General features: G+C 38.4%; 1 protein-coding gene across 1 annotated transcript in view; it reads right to left on the bottom strand.

The window, feature by feature from the left end:
- cplane1 (ciliogenesis and planar polarity effector 1) overlaps positions 1-20,630 on the bottom strand; it is a 91,265-nt gene that overhangs the window by 51,479 nt on the left and 19,156 nt on the right. Inside the window, exons 11-20 of the mRNA XM_077243776.1 lie at positions 19,542-19,691; positions 17,973-18,643; positions 15,392-15,582; positions 15,237-15,317; positions 14,995-15,159; positions 12,439-12,606; positions 8,374-8,602; positions 7,196-7,311; positions 1,383-1,600; positions 744-908 (exon numbers count right to left, since the gene is read on the bottom strand). Coding sequence (XP_077099891.1) covers positions 744-908; positions 1,383-1,600; positions 7,196-7,311; positions 8,374-8,602; positions 12,439-12,606; positions 14,995-15,159; positions 15,237-15,317; positions 15,392-15,582; positions 17,973-18,643; positions 19,542-19,691 — 2,154 coding nt within the window. The remainder of the gene's footprint in view (positions 1-743; positions 909-1,382; positions 1,601-7,195; positions 7,312-8,373; positions 8,603-12,438; positions 12,607-14,994; positions 15,160-15,236; positions 15,318-15,391; positions 15,583-17,972; positions 18,644-19,541; positions 19,692-20,630) is intronic.

The raw sequence follows: 20,630 nt of genomic DNA, 5'->3' as shown, positions 1-20,630 counted from the left end.
ATCTACACAAACCAGCAGACATTTTATAACAAAATAAAAAAATTGTATGCTTTTTAACCACAAATCCTCAACTTGCACTAGCTGTGATGCGCCACACATTACGTAATCACGTTGGAAAGGTCACGTTTGACGAAGGCAGAAAATAGAATAGGGTGAAAAATTCCATCTTATTTTCTTATCACAAAATCGTGCGACATCGTTGCTTTACCCTGTTTTTTTTTGTTGTAAATGGCGTTTGACTTAGTCTTTACACGTTCGGTTTGTAAACACTAGGGCGGTTCTTACGCCTACGTCACGCTTGACCTTTCAACGTGATTACGTAATGTGTGTCGCATCACAGCTAGTGCAAGATGAGCATTTGTGGTTAAAAAGTATATAAATGTTTATTTTGTTTATAAAATGTCTGCTGGTTTGTCTAGATCAGACTCTTATTCCTCGGCTGGATCGTGACGAGACTTTGAAGCTGCACTGAAACTCACATTTGGACCTTCGACCCGTTGGACTCCACTGAAGTCACTATATGGAGAAAATCCTGGAGTGTTTTCCTCAAAAACCTTCATTTCTTTTCGTCTGAAGAAAGAATATTTTTGATGACGTGGGGTTGAGCAGAATTAAAATTTCCTGATAATTTAAAGTGAACTAATCCCTTAAAATGTGGACTAATCCTTCAATAACAACGGGTTAAAGGTCCAAATGTCAGTTTCAGTGGGAAACGGCAAAGAGAGAGTAAAATCGGACTGCACCTTGTTTAGTAAGTGTCTGCAGCGATGCAGACTGCTGATGTACCACTGCGTGGCGGGCAGAGAACCGTGTGCCGCCCTGAAGATCATCAGAACCTTCTGAACCAGCCCAGAAACCTGACAGCGAGTCTCAGTCTCCAGAACCAGAGCTGCATCTCCCACAGAGTCCTGATGAGAGCGAAATACAGCTAAAGACACTCCTTCGACAACTCTGAGAGCTAGTGATCATTGTCTACTCATTGTGCACAGATCTAGACTTAAAAAAAAAACAGCCCAAAACTTTGGAACAGTCTATACCTCTCTACATTAATAATTCATTACGTTAATATAGCGCTTTTCTCGGCACTCAAAGTGCACATTAGATTAGCTCCCTCTGTTTCCACCTTCAAATCTTCTTTAAAGACTTATTTACTCTCTTTGGCTTTTAATACTCCTTGATTTAGGTACGATTATTGTTTATCTATTGTTGTGTGTTCCTTTATTGATTGTTTTATTTTTTTATTCTGTCCTGTATAGCACTTTGGTCAGCCTTAGTTGTTTTTAAATGTGCTTTATAAATTAATATTGTATTGTATTGTATTGTATTGTAAGATGAGAAAGACATGACAGAGACAGACGTGACACTCTGTGTGTGTGAGCGACCTGTGTGTTTGGTGAAGGCTGTGGACAGTACAGAGGAGGAGCGGGCAGGTAAAACGCAGGAGGAACCAGCGCAGGAAGTGATGTCGCTCGCTCTTTAGCTGCGTTCATCAGTCGTGTTAAAGGCTGAGAGACGACGTCCACCTCCGCCATGACGGACGCCTTCAGGATCTCCTGCACTGAGACTTGAAGCAGATCCACGTCCTCAACACTCACTGCGTCTAAAGGAGAGACAAACAGCAGCATATCAAGACTGATATTATATTGAAATATATTATATTATATTATATATCAATTTTAGTAATTTTCTATGTGCTTGTTATTTGTATTAGTTTTTTGTATTTATATATTATTTATCTTTAATTTATTTTTGTTTACGTTTTTAGTCATTTTAGTACTTCAGCATAAACTCATTTTATTTAGTTGCCAAAGTAACATTTCAAATTTTCAATTAAGTTTTTTTTTAAGGTTTAAGCGTTTCATCTAATATTTATGCTTAAATATTTTATTTTGAATAATATATTTAATTTATTTCTATAATAGTTTCAGTAGATTTAGTAGTAATAGATTAATAAGTGCTTCATGTAATATATTTATTGATTTAAATATTTTATTTTTAATAATATATTTTATTTTTAATAATTATTTTATTTAGGGCTGTGAAATGATTAATTGCGATTAATCGCATCCAAAATAAAAGTTTGTTTACACATAATATATGTGTGTGCACTGTGTATAATTATTTTGTATATATAAATACACACGCATGCATGTATACATTTAAGAAAAATTTGTTATATATAAAATATTTATATATAATCTAAAAAAAAAAAAAATATATATATATATATATATATATATATAAAATGCAAATATTTCTTAAATAAAAACATGCATATGCGTGTATATAAAATGTATATTGTAAGTGTATATACAAAATAATTAAATAATTAATTGCGATTAATCGTTGCACAGCCCTAATTATATTATATTATATCATATATATATAAAATAGTTTTAGTTGATAATAACACAAATTATTATACTTGAATATTTTATATTGCGTAAAATATATAAATTTATTTGCATAAGTTTTAGTTACCCCTCTGGGGTCGGCGGTCACGCCGGCGATACCAACTCACTTTTTTCCTTATCAGTGCAAAAGAGACTCAAATTACTCTGTTGATTTTGATCTTACATATAAGTGCTGTACATCATTACATCCTGTTAAGTGTCTATTTTTTTTGTGGGTACTCACAATAAAAACAAAGTGTTGTGCTTTTCGTCAAATAAAGAAAAATAAACATGATGCGCGTTTTACCTTCTCTCGTCAGTGAGGTCCATTCTGAAACGCGTCCGAAAAATGAACTGTAACTCTGTCAATACTTGTCACAGAGATACGAGAGATTTCTCTTTATGAAGCTGAAATTCTCTTCTTTTAAATGAAGTAATTTATATAAAAAAACAAATATTCTCAGTTTATGTAATCTGTATGAAAAGAGAGAGATGTCAGTCTTTTTCTTTCCAGCTCATTATACCTCATTACGCGTTACGTGTCACACAGACACGCAATTCATATTTAAACAGTCTTTTTGCGGTTTACACAGACACTATTCAATATCGCGATTAGAACAAAGCACTTAAGAATAAATGACTTACTACATCAGCTAGGGATGGCGAAAACTTAATTTTCTTGACCGACCACCGAGCCTCATTAGCCGTTTGAAACCGGTTAACCGATTAGTTTGAAATATGCTACGCTATTTGAAATAACAGCCATTTCGAGCCGCGCCTGCAATTTCGCAACTCTGTCGCATCTCTCTGCCGCTCACACACACACTGCCCCGGGGCCGCCCTTCCACTCACGTCACTTTTTTTAAATCCCCTACAGCGCGAAACATTAATCCCGCAAAGTACGCGGCGCAGAGGAGCTTGTAATCGGAGGACAAATGGCTCCTTAGTTTCGAAATGGTTTGGCTACAAGGTGATCGCGTTGAAAATAAAGGCGTTAGTCTATCGTTAGAAGCTCATTTGAAACATTGCCACGGCTCAATTTAAGAAAATGACAGCTCCGAAGAGACGCCGCTTTAGTTTGAGGTAGTGCTAACAATAATAAAGAAAGATGATGACCATCACCACCTTATCTGTTACCACTGAAATGTAGATGTAATGTATTTCCAAATCTAAGCCCATCTTATGCGGAATATTGCCTAGGCTAATAGACTGCAACACGATAAAACCAATGGATAAAACAGGCACCTTCAGAATGCGTAAAAGACGCACCGGGCAAGGCAGGTCTAATAATGTACAGAACAAGTCGCGTTTTCAGGTGATACATCATAGATGATGAAGGCCTACTGTATTTAAGCACTGTATCACACAAGTTGCAACTTACATCTGTGTAATTCTTTTTGATGAAATGGTCCCACACACTACTTTTCTTTGCACGCTTCATCCTGTGGTCTGCCCTGGCTCTTACCTCGAGTGTTTTAGACTGTAGCCTTTACTTTTCGCAAACCTTGTGAGCGCGCGAACCCAAACGCTGTGACCTCGCGCCAAATGTTTTTATTGGTTTATTAAAGTACAAACAGGCGAGTTATGAAAAACTGAGGTTGAGGGATTTGTTCACTTCACACAAAAATATATTGGAATGAGATGGCTAACTGTAGTAGCGAATAGTCCACTGTCTATAATAGCCTAATTTAGAGATCACTTTTTTTAACCGACTACCGACAACTTTGATCGGTTAACGTTGATACGGTCAACCATCGGTCAAACGGTCATCGGTTAGCATCCCTAACATCAGCTGGATCCGTTGCTCCTCGAAATGAAACTACCAGCACTTTTGATACATTTTCCAGGGTTATTAGATAGTATTATTCCTCACAGTGAAAGGATACGCTGTGTACACAGCTCTAGTAAGATACTTACTAAACACGATGTTTTTTTATATAAATTACTTCATTTAAAAGAAGAGAATTTCAGCTTCATAAAGAGAAATCTCTCATATCTCTGTGACAAGTATTGACAGAGTTACAGTTCATTTTTCGGACGCGTTTCAGAATGGACCTCACTGACGAGAGAAGGTAAAACGCGCATCATGTTTATTTTTCTTTATTTGACGAAAAGCACAACACTTTGTTTTTATTGTGAGTACCCACAAAAAAATAGACACTTAACAGGATGTAATGATGTACAGCACTTATATGTAAGATCAAAATCAACAGAGTAATTTGAGTCTCTTTTGCACTGATAAGGAAAAAAGTGAGTTGGTATCGCCGCTTTGTTTACTACAGTTAAACAGCGCGTGTCTGTGCCGTTCATTCACTCTCGCATCTACATTAGTAAACATGTTATTAAATTTACATGAACACATCCAAACTATATTGCTATAGCCTACTAAGATGAGTAAAAATAGACTGAAATATGTTGAAATAAAATGTATGTATAAGCAACAAACTGCAAATTAACATGTATATGCTAATATATCATACACAATATGTTACAGACTAAATATGAATATTTAGACAAGATTTTGTGATTAGTTTTGGATAGATTATAAAGTTTTGACTGTAAAAAAAGACTACTGTCACATTAAATAGGTCCGCTTTTGTTCACCAATTTCTGCTCATGTTAAATATACTATATGATGTTTTGTCAAAAATAAAGTAGGTATATTGAATTATCAACTAAGATGTTATTATAGTGTTTGTTCCAATATTCAAAATAATGAATCCTTACCTTTTTTAATACGTATGATAAAATGTATACTTTTTACAAAGAAAGAATACACTTGAAATATTGTTAAAAGTGTAATTGTTGTCGTAATTGTAACCTATTTGTAATTGGTTACAATTTCTAATTGTAAAATATGTTGAAGGGGGTGGATTGGAATCCACTGCTGCTTCAATGTATATGTAATGATTGATTATAATTAAGGTATTAATCAATATTTTTCCTTCTAAATATCAAATGAGTTGAATGACTTCTCTGGAGATTTTACCTTATTTATATAAGTTACCATTGTGATTACTGAAATGTTCTTTTCATGTATTCTTTAATGTCTGTATTTGATATCTGAATGCAGTGCTTGCTTATTTAACCCAGCTTCCAGAAATGAAATAGGGACTTGTTTTGTGTTTGAGAAAGGTCTTCAATGTGTTTAAACATATAGGGGTCATTGAAGCCAATAGTTTAAGGGGCCATTTCTTTGTTAAAGCCTTTCTTTCCAGTTAAGACTAAAGTTTAGCTATCCTTGAGAGAAAGAACGCATTATCTTGATGTTTGGAGAGGACTCTCCTGTTTATAATGAGAGCCTGGCCAAATCCAACCTTGGAAAAGCTGTGTGTCGGTGTGTGTGTTAGTCTTCTTGGTTACAGGTTAAGGAATCACTGGCATTATTGGACATTGACTGAGTTGTTGTTCTGGACATGCTGGCGCCCAGCAACCCAAATCTGAGACCTGGAAGGTCATGACGTGCCTAACTTCAGCTGCATAATCGATGGAGATATGCTTCAGTCTATCTGTATATGTGTGGAAAATTACTGTGTTTATCTATTTCATAGCCAATGACAATCATTCATCCTGTAAGCAATGACGTAGCTTAGACCTTGGAAATCGTATAACTGCTGTGATCTTTGTAACTGTAAGGGGGGCGGCCTACGAACTCCTGTGCGAGTATTGAAGCTGACTTCTGCTGATGAAACTGCAAACTATCTTCAGTAAATATTTTCTTTAATTTTTTATAATTCTGACTCTGGGTCTTCATTCTTCATATCTGGTTCTGGCTCTTTAACTGTACACCCCTTACAATGTATATATAGATAATTTCTTTTGTCCTTGCGTTCTTTGGGACCCTGTGACAAACCTGTGTGAAAGGGCTAATTAATATGCAGCTCATTATGTATGTGTCACATTATCCGGCCTTTGTCTTCTCAGGTGTGAACACGCCTCCACGCATATTGCCTTTCCAAACAAAAGGTGTCTTATAAAATTTAAATCAATGTATTGTTTTGTGTAAATGATTAGGCAGGATGATTTTCAGATCATTTTGAAGCAAAAACTCTATGCAACAACACCCATTAGTCAAAAGTCTTGTGGACACATAATTATTTAGTATGTCTTTTGTGGCCTTATTTCAGACACTTTAAGTTTTAGTTTTTTCAATAACCACGCATAAACATTATTCTCTAAAAAATACAAACATGTGCATACATGTTGCTCACATATTACGGTAGCCCCTTTGTGCTATATAGAGTGAATTAACACCTTTGCCATTAACATGTTTATAAATGAACATATATAAATAAACTGAAAAATGCACAAATGTCAGAACACCTCCAGGACCCAGAAAACCCCTCAGACCCCTGAGGGTTAACAATAACAAAACTAAATTTTATATCATACTATATTAAATTATATTACATTATATTATATTATATTATATACAGTGTGTGAATTATACAATGATTTTCTGGAAGACAAGCGTTTTTACAGATAAGTTTGTCAGTCTAACACCACCAGACTTAAAATTTATTAAAGATCTTTAAGACAAAACACAAAAGTTGTGATGTGTAAAACTATAATAATGTGATAAACAATGATGGTATTCAAGTTTTATTTTGAACTGTATTATACGGATGCTGACGGAAAAGGTCGGAAGCTGGCAAAGGTGAAAATGGGCCTTTTAAATATCTTTGGATGTTTTAGAAATGTTCCTTATGTAATATGCAGAATTAAAACCATCCCAAACCTTGCTTAACTTTGGGGTATAGATCTCAAAATTCACACCTTGATTATAAATATCCTATTTTTACCTTTGTTACCATCCCCTTCAGACCCAAGCATTCGACCCAGTAACTTCTCCAGCTGATCGTGGAATATCACTGCAGGCTTCAGCTCGGTGGGAAGGTGCAGCTCTCTCCACTGCAGGCTTGAGGACCAAAAAATGAGGAAAACGAAGAGAAAAAAAAATCACTGTGGCATCTGAAGCGAGAGGACACCAGACATTCATACTCAGTGTTGGGGAACGTTACTTTGAAAAGTAATGCATTACAACATTTCGTTACTCCCTTAAAAAGTAACTAATTGAGATGCTTAGTTACTTTTTTAGAAAAGTAATCCGTTATGTTACTTTTCCGTTAATTTTTTTTCATCTGGGCTGGGCTTGTTTTTTAATAACAAATGAGTTATATTTTTGGGCAAATGTAAAGACCCTTTCACACCAAAAGTGAAATAATAAGCCTTAGGGCGTTGCTCAAGCAAACCTTTCAGCTGCTGCTGTTCTGGATAACGGACCAATAGGATGCAGGAGAAAAAGGCACTTCGATTAACATGGGGACAAGAGAGCTGTCACTCAATAAATGTGAAAGCAAAGTAACTTGTAGGGGTGTAACAATATATAGTGTCACAATATATCGCAATACAAAAATGCAACAATATGTATCGTGGATAGTGACAATCTGTATTGTGTATAGTAAGTGTAAGTCAGTACTACATGAAACTACTATATAAAGTTGAATATAATGTATAGTGATGCAATGGAGGTAAAAAGTGGCCTACATTTTAAATATATATAGTCAGTAACAGAGTGCAAGCATGTTCGTCTAAAATAATTATGTATTTTCAGCTTCAGAATCATGAATAATTCTTGTCTTGTGCATCAGCATCACGTCAAAGCCTATTAATTTACACCCACAATGTAATATCAAATTTAGCATTTTAATCAACAGCACATTTTTTGTTTACCTTTTATCATATGTCTTGGAGTACCTCAATAGTATCGTATCATGAGTTCAGTATCGAATCGTGATATGAGGGTATCATTACACCCCTCGAAACTTGCATTACTTATTTGAAAAAGTAACTCAGATATTTTGTTGTAAATTTTAAAAGTACTGCGTTACTTTACTAGTTACTTGAAAAAGTAATCGGATTACGTAACTCAGGTTAGTTGTAATGAGTTACCCCAACACTCTTCATGCTTGCAACAAACCTGCTGAAGTCTAAATGGCCACTGCAGTAGTTGGTGTACGCCAGGCCGAGGGTGGCCGCCATCTTCCAGTCTCCCAGACGCTGTGCCATCCACACGGCCTCAGGGATCAGCCCGCCCAGCAGGAGGAGCTCTAGAGCGTAATCCACCGTCCACACCTCCGACAGCTGATCGAAGCGAACCGCCACTGCTGCGCGAGCCTGAGACAACTCCACCACACGCACACCTGTGTCTGAGACAGCATCTCAGTTACACTCATCAACTCCACCACACACACACCTGTGTCTGAGACAGCATCTCAGTTACACTCATCAACTCCACCACACACACACCTGTGTCTGAGACAGCATCTCAATTACACTCATCAACTCCACCACACACACACACACCTGTGTCTGAGACAGCATCTCAGTTACACTCATCAACTCCACCACACGCACACCTGTGTCTGAGATAGCATCTCAATTACACTCATCAACTCCACCACACACACACACACCTGTGTCTGAGACAGCATCTCAGTTACACTCATCAACTCCACCACACGCACACCTGTGTCTGAGACAGCATCTCAATTACACTCATCAACTCCACCACACGCACACCTGTGTCTGAAAGAGCATCTCAGTTACACTCATCAACTCCACCACACACACACCTGTGTCTGAGATAGCATCTCAATTACACTCATCAACTCCACCACACACACACACACACACCTGTGTCTGAGACAGCATCTCAGTTACACTCATCAACTCCACCACACGCACACCTGTGTCTGAGACAGCATCTCAATTACACTCATCAACTCCACCACACGCACACCTGTGTCTGAAAGAGCATCTCAGTTACACTCATCAACTCCACCACACGCACACCTGTGTCTGAGACAGCATCTCAGTTACACTCATCAACTCCACCACACGCACACCTGTGTCTGAGACAGCATCTCAATTACACTCATCAACTCCACCACACACACACCTGTGTCTGAAAGAGCATCTCAGTTACACTGATCAACTCCACACACACACACACCTGTGTCTGAGACAGCATCTCAGTTACACTCATCAACTCCACCACACACACACACACCTGTGTCTGAGACAGCATCTCAGTTACACTCATCAACTCCACCACACACACACCTGTGTCTGAGACAGCATCTCAGTTACACTCATCAACTCCACCACACACACACACACCTGTGTCTGAGACAGCATCTCAGTTACACTCATCAACTCCACCACACACACACCTGTGTCTGAGACAGCATCTCAGTTACACTCATCAACTCCACCACACACACACACACCTGTGTCTGAGACAGCATCTCAATTACACTCATCAACTCCACCACACACACACCTGTGTCTGAAAGAGCATCTCAGTTACACTCATCAACTCCACCACACACACACCTGTGTCTGAGACAGCATCTCAGTTACACTCATCAACTCCACCACACACACACACCTGTGTCTGAGACAGCATCTCAGTTACACTCATCAACTCCACCACACACACACCTGTGTCTGAGACAGCATCTCAGTTACACTAATCAACTCCACCACACACACCTGTGTCTGAAAGAGCATCTCAGTTAAACTCATCAACTCCACCACACACACCTGTGTCTGAGACACCATCTCAGTTACACTCATCAACTCCACCACACGCACACCTGTGTCTGAGACACCATCTCAGTTACACTCATCAACTCCACCACACGCACCTGTGTCTGAGACACCATCTCAGTTACACTCATCAACTCCACCACACACACACCTGTGTCTGAGACAGCATCTCAGTTACACTAATCAACTCCACCACACACACACCTGTGTCTGAAAGAGCATCTCAGTTAAACTCATCAACTCCAACACACACCTGTGTCTGAGACAGCATCTCAGTTAAACTCATCAACTCCACCACACGCACACCTGTGTCTGAGACACCATCTCAGTTACACTCATCAACTCCACCACACGTACCTTTGTCTGAGACACCATCTCAGTTACACTCATCAACTCCACCACACACACACCTGTGTCTGAGATAGCATCTCAGTTACACTCATCAACTCCACCACACACACACCTGTGTCTGAGATATCATCTCAGTTACACTCATCAACTACACCACACACACACCTGTGTCTGAAAGAGCATCTCAGTTACACTCATCAACTCCACACACACACACACACCTGTGTCTGAGACAGCATCTCAGTTACACTCATCAACTCCACCACACGCACACCTGTGTCTGAGACAGCATCTCAGTTACACTCATCAACTCCACCACACACACACACACCTGTGTCTGAGACAGCATCTCAGTTACACTCATCAACTCCACCACACACACACCTGTGTCTGAGAAAGCATCTCAGTTACACTCATCAACTCCACCACACACACACCTGTGTCTGAAAGAGCATCTCAGTTACACTCATCAACTCCACCACACACACACACCTGTGTCTGAAAGAGCATCTCAGTTACACTCATCAACTCCACCACACACACACCTGTGTCTGAGATAGCATCTCAGTTACACTCATCAACTCCACCACACACACCTGTGTCTGAGACACCATCTCAGTTACACTCATAAACTCCACCACACACACACCTGTGTCTGAAAGAGCATCTCAGTTACACTCATCAACTCCACCACACACACACACCTGTGTCTGAGACACCATCTCAGTTACACTCATCAACTCCACCACACACACCTGTGTCTGAGACACCATCTCAGTTACACTCATCAACTCCACCACACACACACCTGTGTCTGAAAGAGCATCTCAGTTACACTCATCAACTCCACCACACACACACCTGTGTCTGAGACAGCATCTCAGTTACACTCATCAACTCCACCACACACACCTGTGTCTGAGACACCATCTCAGTTACACTCATCAACTCCACCACACACACACCTGTGTCTGAAAGAGCATCTCAGTTACACTCATCAACTCCACCACACACACACACCTGTGTCTGAAAAAGCATCTCAGTTACACTCATCAACTCCACCACACACACACCTGTGTCTGAGATAGCATCTCAGTTACACTCATCAACTCCACCACACACACCTGTGTCTGAGACACCATCTCAGTTACACTCATCAACTCCACCACACACAAACCTGTGTCTGAAAGAGCATCTCAGTTACACTCATCAACTCCACCACACACACACACCTGTGTCTGAAAGAGCATCTCAGTTACACTCATCAACTCCACCACACACACACCTGTGTCTGAGATAGCATCTCAGTTACACTCATCAACTCCACCACACACACCTGTGTCTGAGACACCATCTCAGTTACACTCATCAACTCCACCACACACACACCTGTGTCTGAAAGAGCATCTCAGTTACACTCATCAACTCCACCACACACACACACCTGTGTCTGAAAAAGCATCTCAGTTACACTCATCAACTCCACCACACACACACCTGTGTCTGAGATAGCATCTCAGTTACACTCATCAACTCCACCACACACACCTGTGTCTGAGACACCATCTCAGTTACACTCATAAACTCCACCACACACACACCTGTGTCTGAAAGAGCATCTCAGTTACACTCATCAACTCCACCACACACACACCTGTATCTGAGACAGCATCTCAGTTACACTCATCAACTCCACCACACACACACACCTGTGTCTGAAAGAGCATCTCAGTTACACTCATCAACTCCACCACACACACACCTGTGTCTGTCACATGACCACATTACGTCCCTGCATGTCTGATTATAATCTCAAAAAAACTGTCTATGTTTTACATTTGAATCGAATTTTGTGTAAAAATGTCTGAACTTTTAATTGCCTGATCCAGTCAAGTCAAGAAATAGATGTTAAAAATCGTTTCAGGTTCAACCGTCACATTAGACACTGAAGGTCAAGTGCAATGCATAGCATGGCATACAGAGTGCTCTGATTGTAAACTACGTATTCCATGCAGTTCAAAAATTAGCATACTGTGCAGAGAAATAGCCACACTGGTATTTTTTTTCCCCCTGAACTCACTGATTGGTAAGTGAAGAGGCGTCAGCACGTCCACATTGTGTGGCGGGAGGATGCAGAGCGGGCGATTGGTGAAGTACGCAGCCATAAACCTGCCCAGAGACTGAACCACTGCGCAGGCCGCTTCACGCCCCACCGGCCCCGAGAGCCAGCACTCACACAGAGACTCATCTGCAGGGTACAAGTGATGGGAGAAATCTGAAACTGTCCTCACTGTAGCAAACTAGGAATACAAATGTTTCTTGAGCAGCAAATCAGCATATTAGAATTAGGGATGCACCGATATGAAAATTTTGGCCGATACAATCATTCTTTATATTTTGAAAGCCGATAACCGATATATTGGCTGATAAATCTGAATCCAAGTTTTTATATAATATTTGAGAATCTGATTACAAAAACAAAAGTCTCACCATTAACAGCCATGAACCAAGCAAACAATTATAATGTTCTCATTATAATTTTATATAGCTGAGATGACAGACATGTTGCACTGAACTGTATTTTCCTTTTTTAAAGTGATTTCAATCATATTTCAAGCAATTCAAAACCATCATGTTGAACAATTGCGCATCTGAAGTGTCTCAGCTGAAGGAAATAATCCATTATTTATCGCCTTCAATATATCGGCAGAATTTTCATATTGAGCCGATAACAATAACTTTAAAATTTACACAGTATATTGGCTGATACCGATATGGTGGCCAATATATCGTACATCCCTAATTAGAATGATTTCTGAAGGATCATGTGACACTGAAGACTGGAGTAATGATGTTGAAAATTCAGCTTTGAATACAGGAATAAATTACACTTTACTATATATTCACATAGAAAACAGCTGTTTTGCATTGTAATAATATTTCACTATTTTTACGTGACTTTTGTTTAAATAAATGCAGCCTTGATGAGCAGAAGAGACTTCTTTCAGAAACATTTTTAACCCCAAACTTTTGAACAGTAGAGTAAACTTACTCATTAAATAGTAAGTACAATTTATTTCTAAAGCACATTTAAAAGCCCAAAGATCTGTACTGAAAACAATATACATAATACATATACATACAATATAATTAATAAAAAACAACAAGTAACAAAACAGCAAGCAAGCAAATTGATGAAAGAGAAGGGTAATGAATAAAAGTTTTAATTTTTTTAATAATTTTCCAGATCATGGAAAGACAAAATTGATTTAAGTTTGTTGATAATTCTCAAGTGATAGTAACTACTTTAAACAACTTTTAACTGATTTGTTTATCCAGATGGAGCTCAGAGTCAAGAATAACACCCAGATTTAAGTGGGAGTTACAGCCGAGAATCATCAGCATAGACATGAAAAGAAATATTGTATTTTCTAATAATATTGCCTAATAAAAGCATACAAATTAAAAAGAATCGGGCACAAAATTGACCCCTGAGGGTACAGAAGCAGAGGATGAGAAAAACTGGCCAAAAGCCATTGAATGTTTAAGTTAATAATGAAAACAGTGTACAGCTGTAGCCTTAATGCCAACCCAATGTTCAAAGAAGAATCCACCGTATCGAAGGTGCAATAACATAAAAACTGCATCATTGACAGAGTTTACTACAAGACACAAAACATTTAAAGAGGACCTATTATGCAAAAAATTTTATTAGGTGTTTGAAGTTTGAACACAGATATATGTGTCCACAGTGCATGTAAACAACCAGCCTATAAGGGTAAAAATCCACCAACTCCTTTTTTTTTTTATAATCCCCATTAATCATTAACGGTCTCTCCAAACTAGCTGTCCTAGATTTACCTCTGCTCATGCGTAAGCCCCGCCCACAGCCGATGACGATCTGCCCTATTAGCATAAACCCCGCCCTGAGTGAACCCGCCACTTTTGCTTCCTCGCTGAAGCTGCTGGAGATATACAATATCTGCGCCAAAAAAAACATTACAAATGTTCTGTTATGAGATGTGCTAGTGGACATACGAGTCTCCATAGAGTCCTGCCTGACGACACCGTGGAAGTTTATTTATGACGGAAAAGCGGCGAAAAAACTTGTTAAAGTGTTATATATTTGCGCAAATCATTTTACGTCGGACTGCTTCACAAACGAGGGTCAGTTCCTTTTTTCTTCTTTTTTTTAACCTTTATTTATAAACCGCTTTTTACAATACGTATTGTTTTAAAGCTCTTCTTTTTTTTTACCTTTATTTATAAACCGCTTTTTACAATACGTATTGTTTTAAAGCAGTGATAACAGGAAAATAATGCAACAAAGTTTGTTTCTAGAAGAAAATAGCGTCACAGTCCAGCTTAAGTAAGTTCAGTGATGTTTCGATTTTGCTGGATTCAGTTCAACGCTGGATTTGAAAATTTGTCAAGCTATAATTAATGATCTGTGGGGTATTTTGAGCTGAAACTTCACAGACACCTTCTAGGGACATCTTGTGAAAAGGGGCATAATTGGTCACCTTTAAGTGAAGATGTCAAGAATAAACTTTGTTTTGGTGATGAACTGATAGCTTGGCTATTTAAAAAATATTTGAGCCTTTTGAAATTGTGTCTGCAGAAGTAATAAGCTTACCACCCCCTGCTGGCATGTCCTCTTCCTCTCGTCCTGCACGCGACTGTAGTTGATGTGCCAGACGGTCACAGAGACCTTGAGCCTCTCGCAGTCGATACTGAAACAGCTGCGCGTAGAGAAGAGCCAGACAGTAGCGTGTCTCCAGGTAACACGTCATTGGACCTGCTGTGGGATGCAGGACGGATGTAGTGAGTGACATGTGACATGTGACAATGTGAGCTGAAATAAAAACAGGGACTGACCTTTCTCTCTCTCTGCCCATAATTCAGCCCTCCATATCTTTACACTCTCTGCATATTTACCTAAAATAAAGTGCTGTTCACCTGAGGATGGAGAAACATTATTATGATATGATGGTGTAACATAAGTCGCTTCTGTTATGGTTACACATGCTCACCGCTGAAACTACGCAATGTGTGGCTCTCCTCAAGACGGTCTCCGGCAGACTGTAAAGCTTGCTGGACTTGAGTTATAATAACTGACATCTTCTCCAACTCATTTTTTATGACCTCTTGACCTCTTTGGTGGAGTAACTCCTCCTGGTACCGCAAAGCCAATCTGTACAGCTCACGCCAAATAACCACCAATCTGAAAAACACAACAGAGACCTCAGGCCAAAACAGTATGTTTGTTATGAGGAAAAAAAAAATAGTGAGTAATGCCATGATGCTAGTGTGATGGATGCTAGAGTGTTGTCTTTCTTTCATTATTTTTCCTTTAACGCCATTCCAGCTTCTATAGCGAGAGCCAGGTTTAGTCATTCAAAAATAAAAATAAGATGTTTAAGATTTTTTTTCTCTAAAAAAAACCTTCAGACTAAATTTGGATTTACTTGGTTAAAAAAACTTTTCAAAAGTATTAACAGAATAAAACAAGTTTCTCAAAGGGCTAGAAGAATTACCGTCCAGTGTTGCTAGGGTGATATGTGGTTTTAAAACGTGCTGAGTGGTTTTAATATGTTGCTTTAAAGTTACTAGTGTGTTCTGGGTGGTTGCTAAGGTGTTGATATGTAGTTCCTAATGCTAACATGTTCTGAGTGTATTTATATGTGGCTATAAAGTTACTAGGTTGTTCTGGGTGGTTGCTAGGGTGTTGGTAAGTGGTTGCTAATATGTTCTGATTGTTTTTTATGTGTTGCAACAAAGTTACTAGTGTGTTCTGGATGGTTGCTAAGATTATCTGAGTGTTTTTAGATGCTATGAAGTTACTGGGTTGTTCTGGGTCGTTGTTATGGTGTTGCTATGTGGTTGCTAGTATGTTCTGAGTGTTATTTTATGTTGCTATGAAGTTACTAGGGTGTTCTAGGTGGTTCCTACGACTATCTGAGTGTTTTTTACTCAAGTACACCGAAAAAACTTTTGAATAGTTCTTGCCATGATGCTAGTGTGATGTGGTTTGTCGCTATGGTGTTGCTATGTGGTTTTAAGACATGCTGAGTGGTCTCAATATGTTGCTATAAAAGTTACTAAGATGTTCTGGATGATTGCTAATGCTAAGACATTCTGAGTGTTTTTATATGTAGCTATGAAGTTATTAGGGTGTTCTGGGTGGTTGCTAAGTCTATATGAGTGTTTTTTATATGTCGCTATGAAGTTACTAGAGTGTTCTACGTGGTTGCTAGGGTGTTGCTATGTGGTTGTTAATCTGTTCTGAGTGTTTTTATATGTTGCTAAGAAGTTACTAGAGTGTTCTGGGTGGTTGCTAGGGTGTTGCTATGTGGTTGTTAATCTGTTCTGAGTGTTTTTATATGTCGCTAAGAAGTTGCTAGAGTGTTCTGGGTGGTTGCTAGGGTGTTGCTATGTGGTTGTTAATCTGTTCTGAGTGTTTTATATGTCGCTAAGAAGTTGCTAGAGTGTTCTGGGTGGTTGCTAGGGTGTTGCTATGTGGTTGTTAATCTGTTCTGAGTGTTTTTATATGTCGCTATGAAGTTAGAGTGTTTTGGGTGGTTGCTAGGGGTGTTGCTATGTGGTTGTTAATCTGTTCTGAGTGTTTTTACATGTTGCTATGAAGTTACTAGGGTGTTCTGGGTGTTTACTAGGGTGTTGCTATATGGTTGTTAATCTGTTCTGAGTCTTTTAATATGTTGTTATGAAGTTACTAGGGTGTTCTGGGTGGTTGCTAAGACTATAAGAGTGTTTTTTTATGTCACTATGAAGTTACTGGAGTGTTCTGGGTGGTTGCTAGGGTGTTGCTATGTGGTTGTTAATCTGCTCTGAGTGTTTTTATATGTTGCTAAGAAGTTACTAGAGTGTTCTGGGTGGTTGCTAGGGTGTTGCTATGTGGTTGTTAATCTGTTCTGAGTGTTTTTATATGTCGCTAAGAAGTTGCTAGAGTGTTCTGGGTGGTTGCTAGGGTGTTGCTATGTGGTTGTTAATCTGTTCTGAGTGTTTTTATATGTCGCTAAGAAGTTGCTAGAGTGTTCTGGGTGGTTGCTAGGGTGTTGCTATGTGGTTGTTAATCTGTTCTGAGTGTTTTTATATGTCGCTAAGAAGTTGCTAGAGTGTTCTGGGTGGTTGCTAGGGTGTTGCTATGTGGTTGTTAATCTGTTCTGAGTGTTTTTATATGTCGCTATGAAGTTAGAGTGTTTTGGGTGGTTGCTAGGGGTGTTGCTATGTGGTTGTTAATCTGTTCTGAGTGTTTTTATATGTTGCTATGAAGTTACTAGGGTGTTCTGGGTGTTTACTAGGGTGTTGCTATATGGTTGTTAATCTGTTCTGAGTCTTTTAATATGTTGTTATGAAGTTACTAGGGTGTTCTGGGTGGTTGCTAAGACTATAAGAGTGTTTTTTTTATGTCACTATGAAGTTACTGGAGTGTTCTGGGTGGTTGCTAGGGTGTTGCTATGTGGTTGTTAATCTGTTCTGAGTGTTTTTATATGTTGCTATGAAGTCACTAGGGTATTCTGGTGGTAACTATGGACCGTAATAGATGATGACTGGAAAAAAAAAAAGTTTTTTTCAAGAAACACCAAAAAGTACCTATTAGAAGGTGTTTGTCTTGCTGTTTGTGTTACTGTCTCAGTATCTTCTTGTAATATTGGAACAGAAAACATGTCAGAGGAATATGTTCGCTGGCCATCCTCCCCATGATGCAATGCTCTCGACGGGAGGCTGTAGGCCCGATCCACACTCCGAGACGCTTGCTGAAGGACGAAGAGCGCTGCGCTGAAGTTCTGTGAGGAAAGTGCTACACCTGATGATGAAAGTGGGACGAAAATGTCTACGAAACATCTAGTGAGCTCCACTGTGACGCCTAGACAACCCGTGCCTGAGGAGTGTGTGGCGTCCCACGGCAGAAACGACAGGAGAGTCCTGAGTGTGTGAAGGGCGTGTGTGAGCCATGTGCTCGTACTCTTCGTGTCGCTGACCCTGAGAAGCTTCACGAGTCGAACGATGCACAGGATTGTGTATTTGAGGAGACGCTCTCTCTGCTCCATGGACCCACCCAGAGAAACGGCCAGAGCCCAGGCTCTCAGAAGGTTCTTGTGAACCCGGTTCAGATCCTCCTGCAGATCTGAGGACGTGGACTCTGGATCTGTTTGTGCCTGAGCATGAAGAGTGTCAAACATAGACGCAAACTCAAGCTTGCCGCCATCTTGCATGTGTGAGCAGGCGTACGGGTCTTCATCAGAGTCATGATCTTCCTCATCCTAAAGAGATAATATTATTCATTATTTGGACAAGTAATTTATATAGATTTAATCATTATTAAAAAAATTCAGTTATATTTATTTGTAAAAAAAAAAAAGCTTTTTAAATGTGTTATTTTTTGTTATTTCACAAATAATAGAATTAAAACCTTAAAAATTTAATTCATACAATTATAAAGAAATATTCTAATTAAAAAAAACATTTATGATATTGTGTTGTTATAAAAAAATTAAATTGTTAATTATAAATAGGTAAAAGTACGAGAGTGCTATTTTGTCATTAAACAGTATTATATATTTTTATATAGATGAAAAGATGTAAACTATCGTAATGTTCTACAAATATAATTTACCTTTTATTTCTTATATATTTATGTTTTACAAAAATTCTAAAATATATAAGCACGCACACACACACACACACACACACATATATATATATATATATGTATATATACAGTATATATATACAGTATAATAACATATATATACTGTATATATATAATAAATTTAAATAAAAATGTGTATAAGTTTCAGCTTGTCTATTAAATAAAAAATTATTTATAATATTGAGCTACTTTAAAAATAATATATATATATATTCACATATTGCTTTTTTTGCATGGCATCATATTGCCATCGCTGTTTAAAGGGGCCTTTAAAGAGGTCATGACATGGATTTTTTATTTTAATATGTTCCTTAAGGTTCACTTGTAATCCTAATAACGTTTTTTCCCCTTTCATGTTAAAACGCACGATTTTTTGAAACTTGCAGGATGTTTTAATGCTATAAATACCTCTTATATGTCAAAAGATTAAGGAAAATTTGATTTCTCATGTCATGACCCCTTTAATGACCATTTATATGCAAAAAGTGTTCGAGATGCGATGAGCTTACCTGAGCTGTCTCAGGACACTGTGTGAGGTCTCCTGTACCTTGCAGGTAGAGAGGTAGTGTGGACAGAGGGCTTTCTTTCTCTTTAAGAGCCAGAAGACTTCCAGTGAACGTCAGAGTGGACATGGACTCCAGCCTCGACCTGACCTGAGGCTGAAACACCCAGAACACACTAGTGAACAGTGTTGGGGAAAGTTTCTTTGAAAAGTAATGCATTACAATAAATGCTTTACTCCCTTAAAAAGTAACTAATTGCATTACTTAGTTACCTTTTAAGAAAAGTAATGCGTTATGTTACTTTTGCGTTACTTTTTCTCACCTGGGCTGGGCTTGTTTGTTTTTTTTATAACAAAAAAGTTATATTTTTGGGCTAATGTAAAGACCCTTTCAGACCAAAAGTTAAATAATAGGGCTAAAGGAAATGCAAATTTACAAATGCACAGCAGAGGTCGCCGCTCAAGCAAACCTTTCCGCTGATTAGGATGCAGAAGAAAATAGTTTAACACTTACTTTACCAATTAAAACAAAAAATCTAAAGTTATTTTTGCTTATGGCTTAAATGGATCATTGAAGATCAGCAGCAAGTACATTGGTCAATAAAGTGATATTAAATGTATAAAAATATTTGTTTTATTTAACATATTTAGGTTTGCGTATTATTCTGATTTTGCATTTCACTTAATTTATTCATTTTGAAGAATACTGAATCTTTTTTGTGCAAGCGAGACGTGTAAATGCATGCTCACATTTAGTCCAGAACTACAATAACCATAATGTTTACACACAGCGCGCACACACACACACACACACACACACACACACACACACACACACACACACACACACACACACACACACACACACACACACTCACACAACGTCTCTGCACTTACTCACAATTTTTCTCAACATGGGGACAGTAGAGCTGTCAGTCAGTAAATGTGAAAAAGTAACTTGCGTTACTTATTTTAAAAAGTAAATGCAGAGGTCAAAAAGGACACAATAAAAAGCATGTGCTGCCGCATAATGCCACTTGTTTGTGGGAAGTGTCTGAACTAATGAAAGTTATGAACATTTAAAATGTATTACTGT

The sequence above is a fragment of the Siphateles boraxobius genome, unplaced genomic scaffold (genome assembly GCF_051911475.1).
Source record: "Siphateles boraxobius isolate OS27281-9 unplaced genomic scaffold, OSU_SipBor_1 25, whole genome shotgun sequence".
Taxonomy (NCBI): Eukaryota; Metazoa; Chordata; class Actinopteri; order Cypriniformes; family Leuciscidae; genus Siphateles; species Siphateles boraxobius.
The sequence above is the reverse complement of the archived record's forward strand: the minus strand, read 5'-3'. Positions and strand labels throughout refer to the sequence as shown.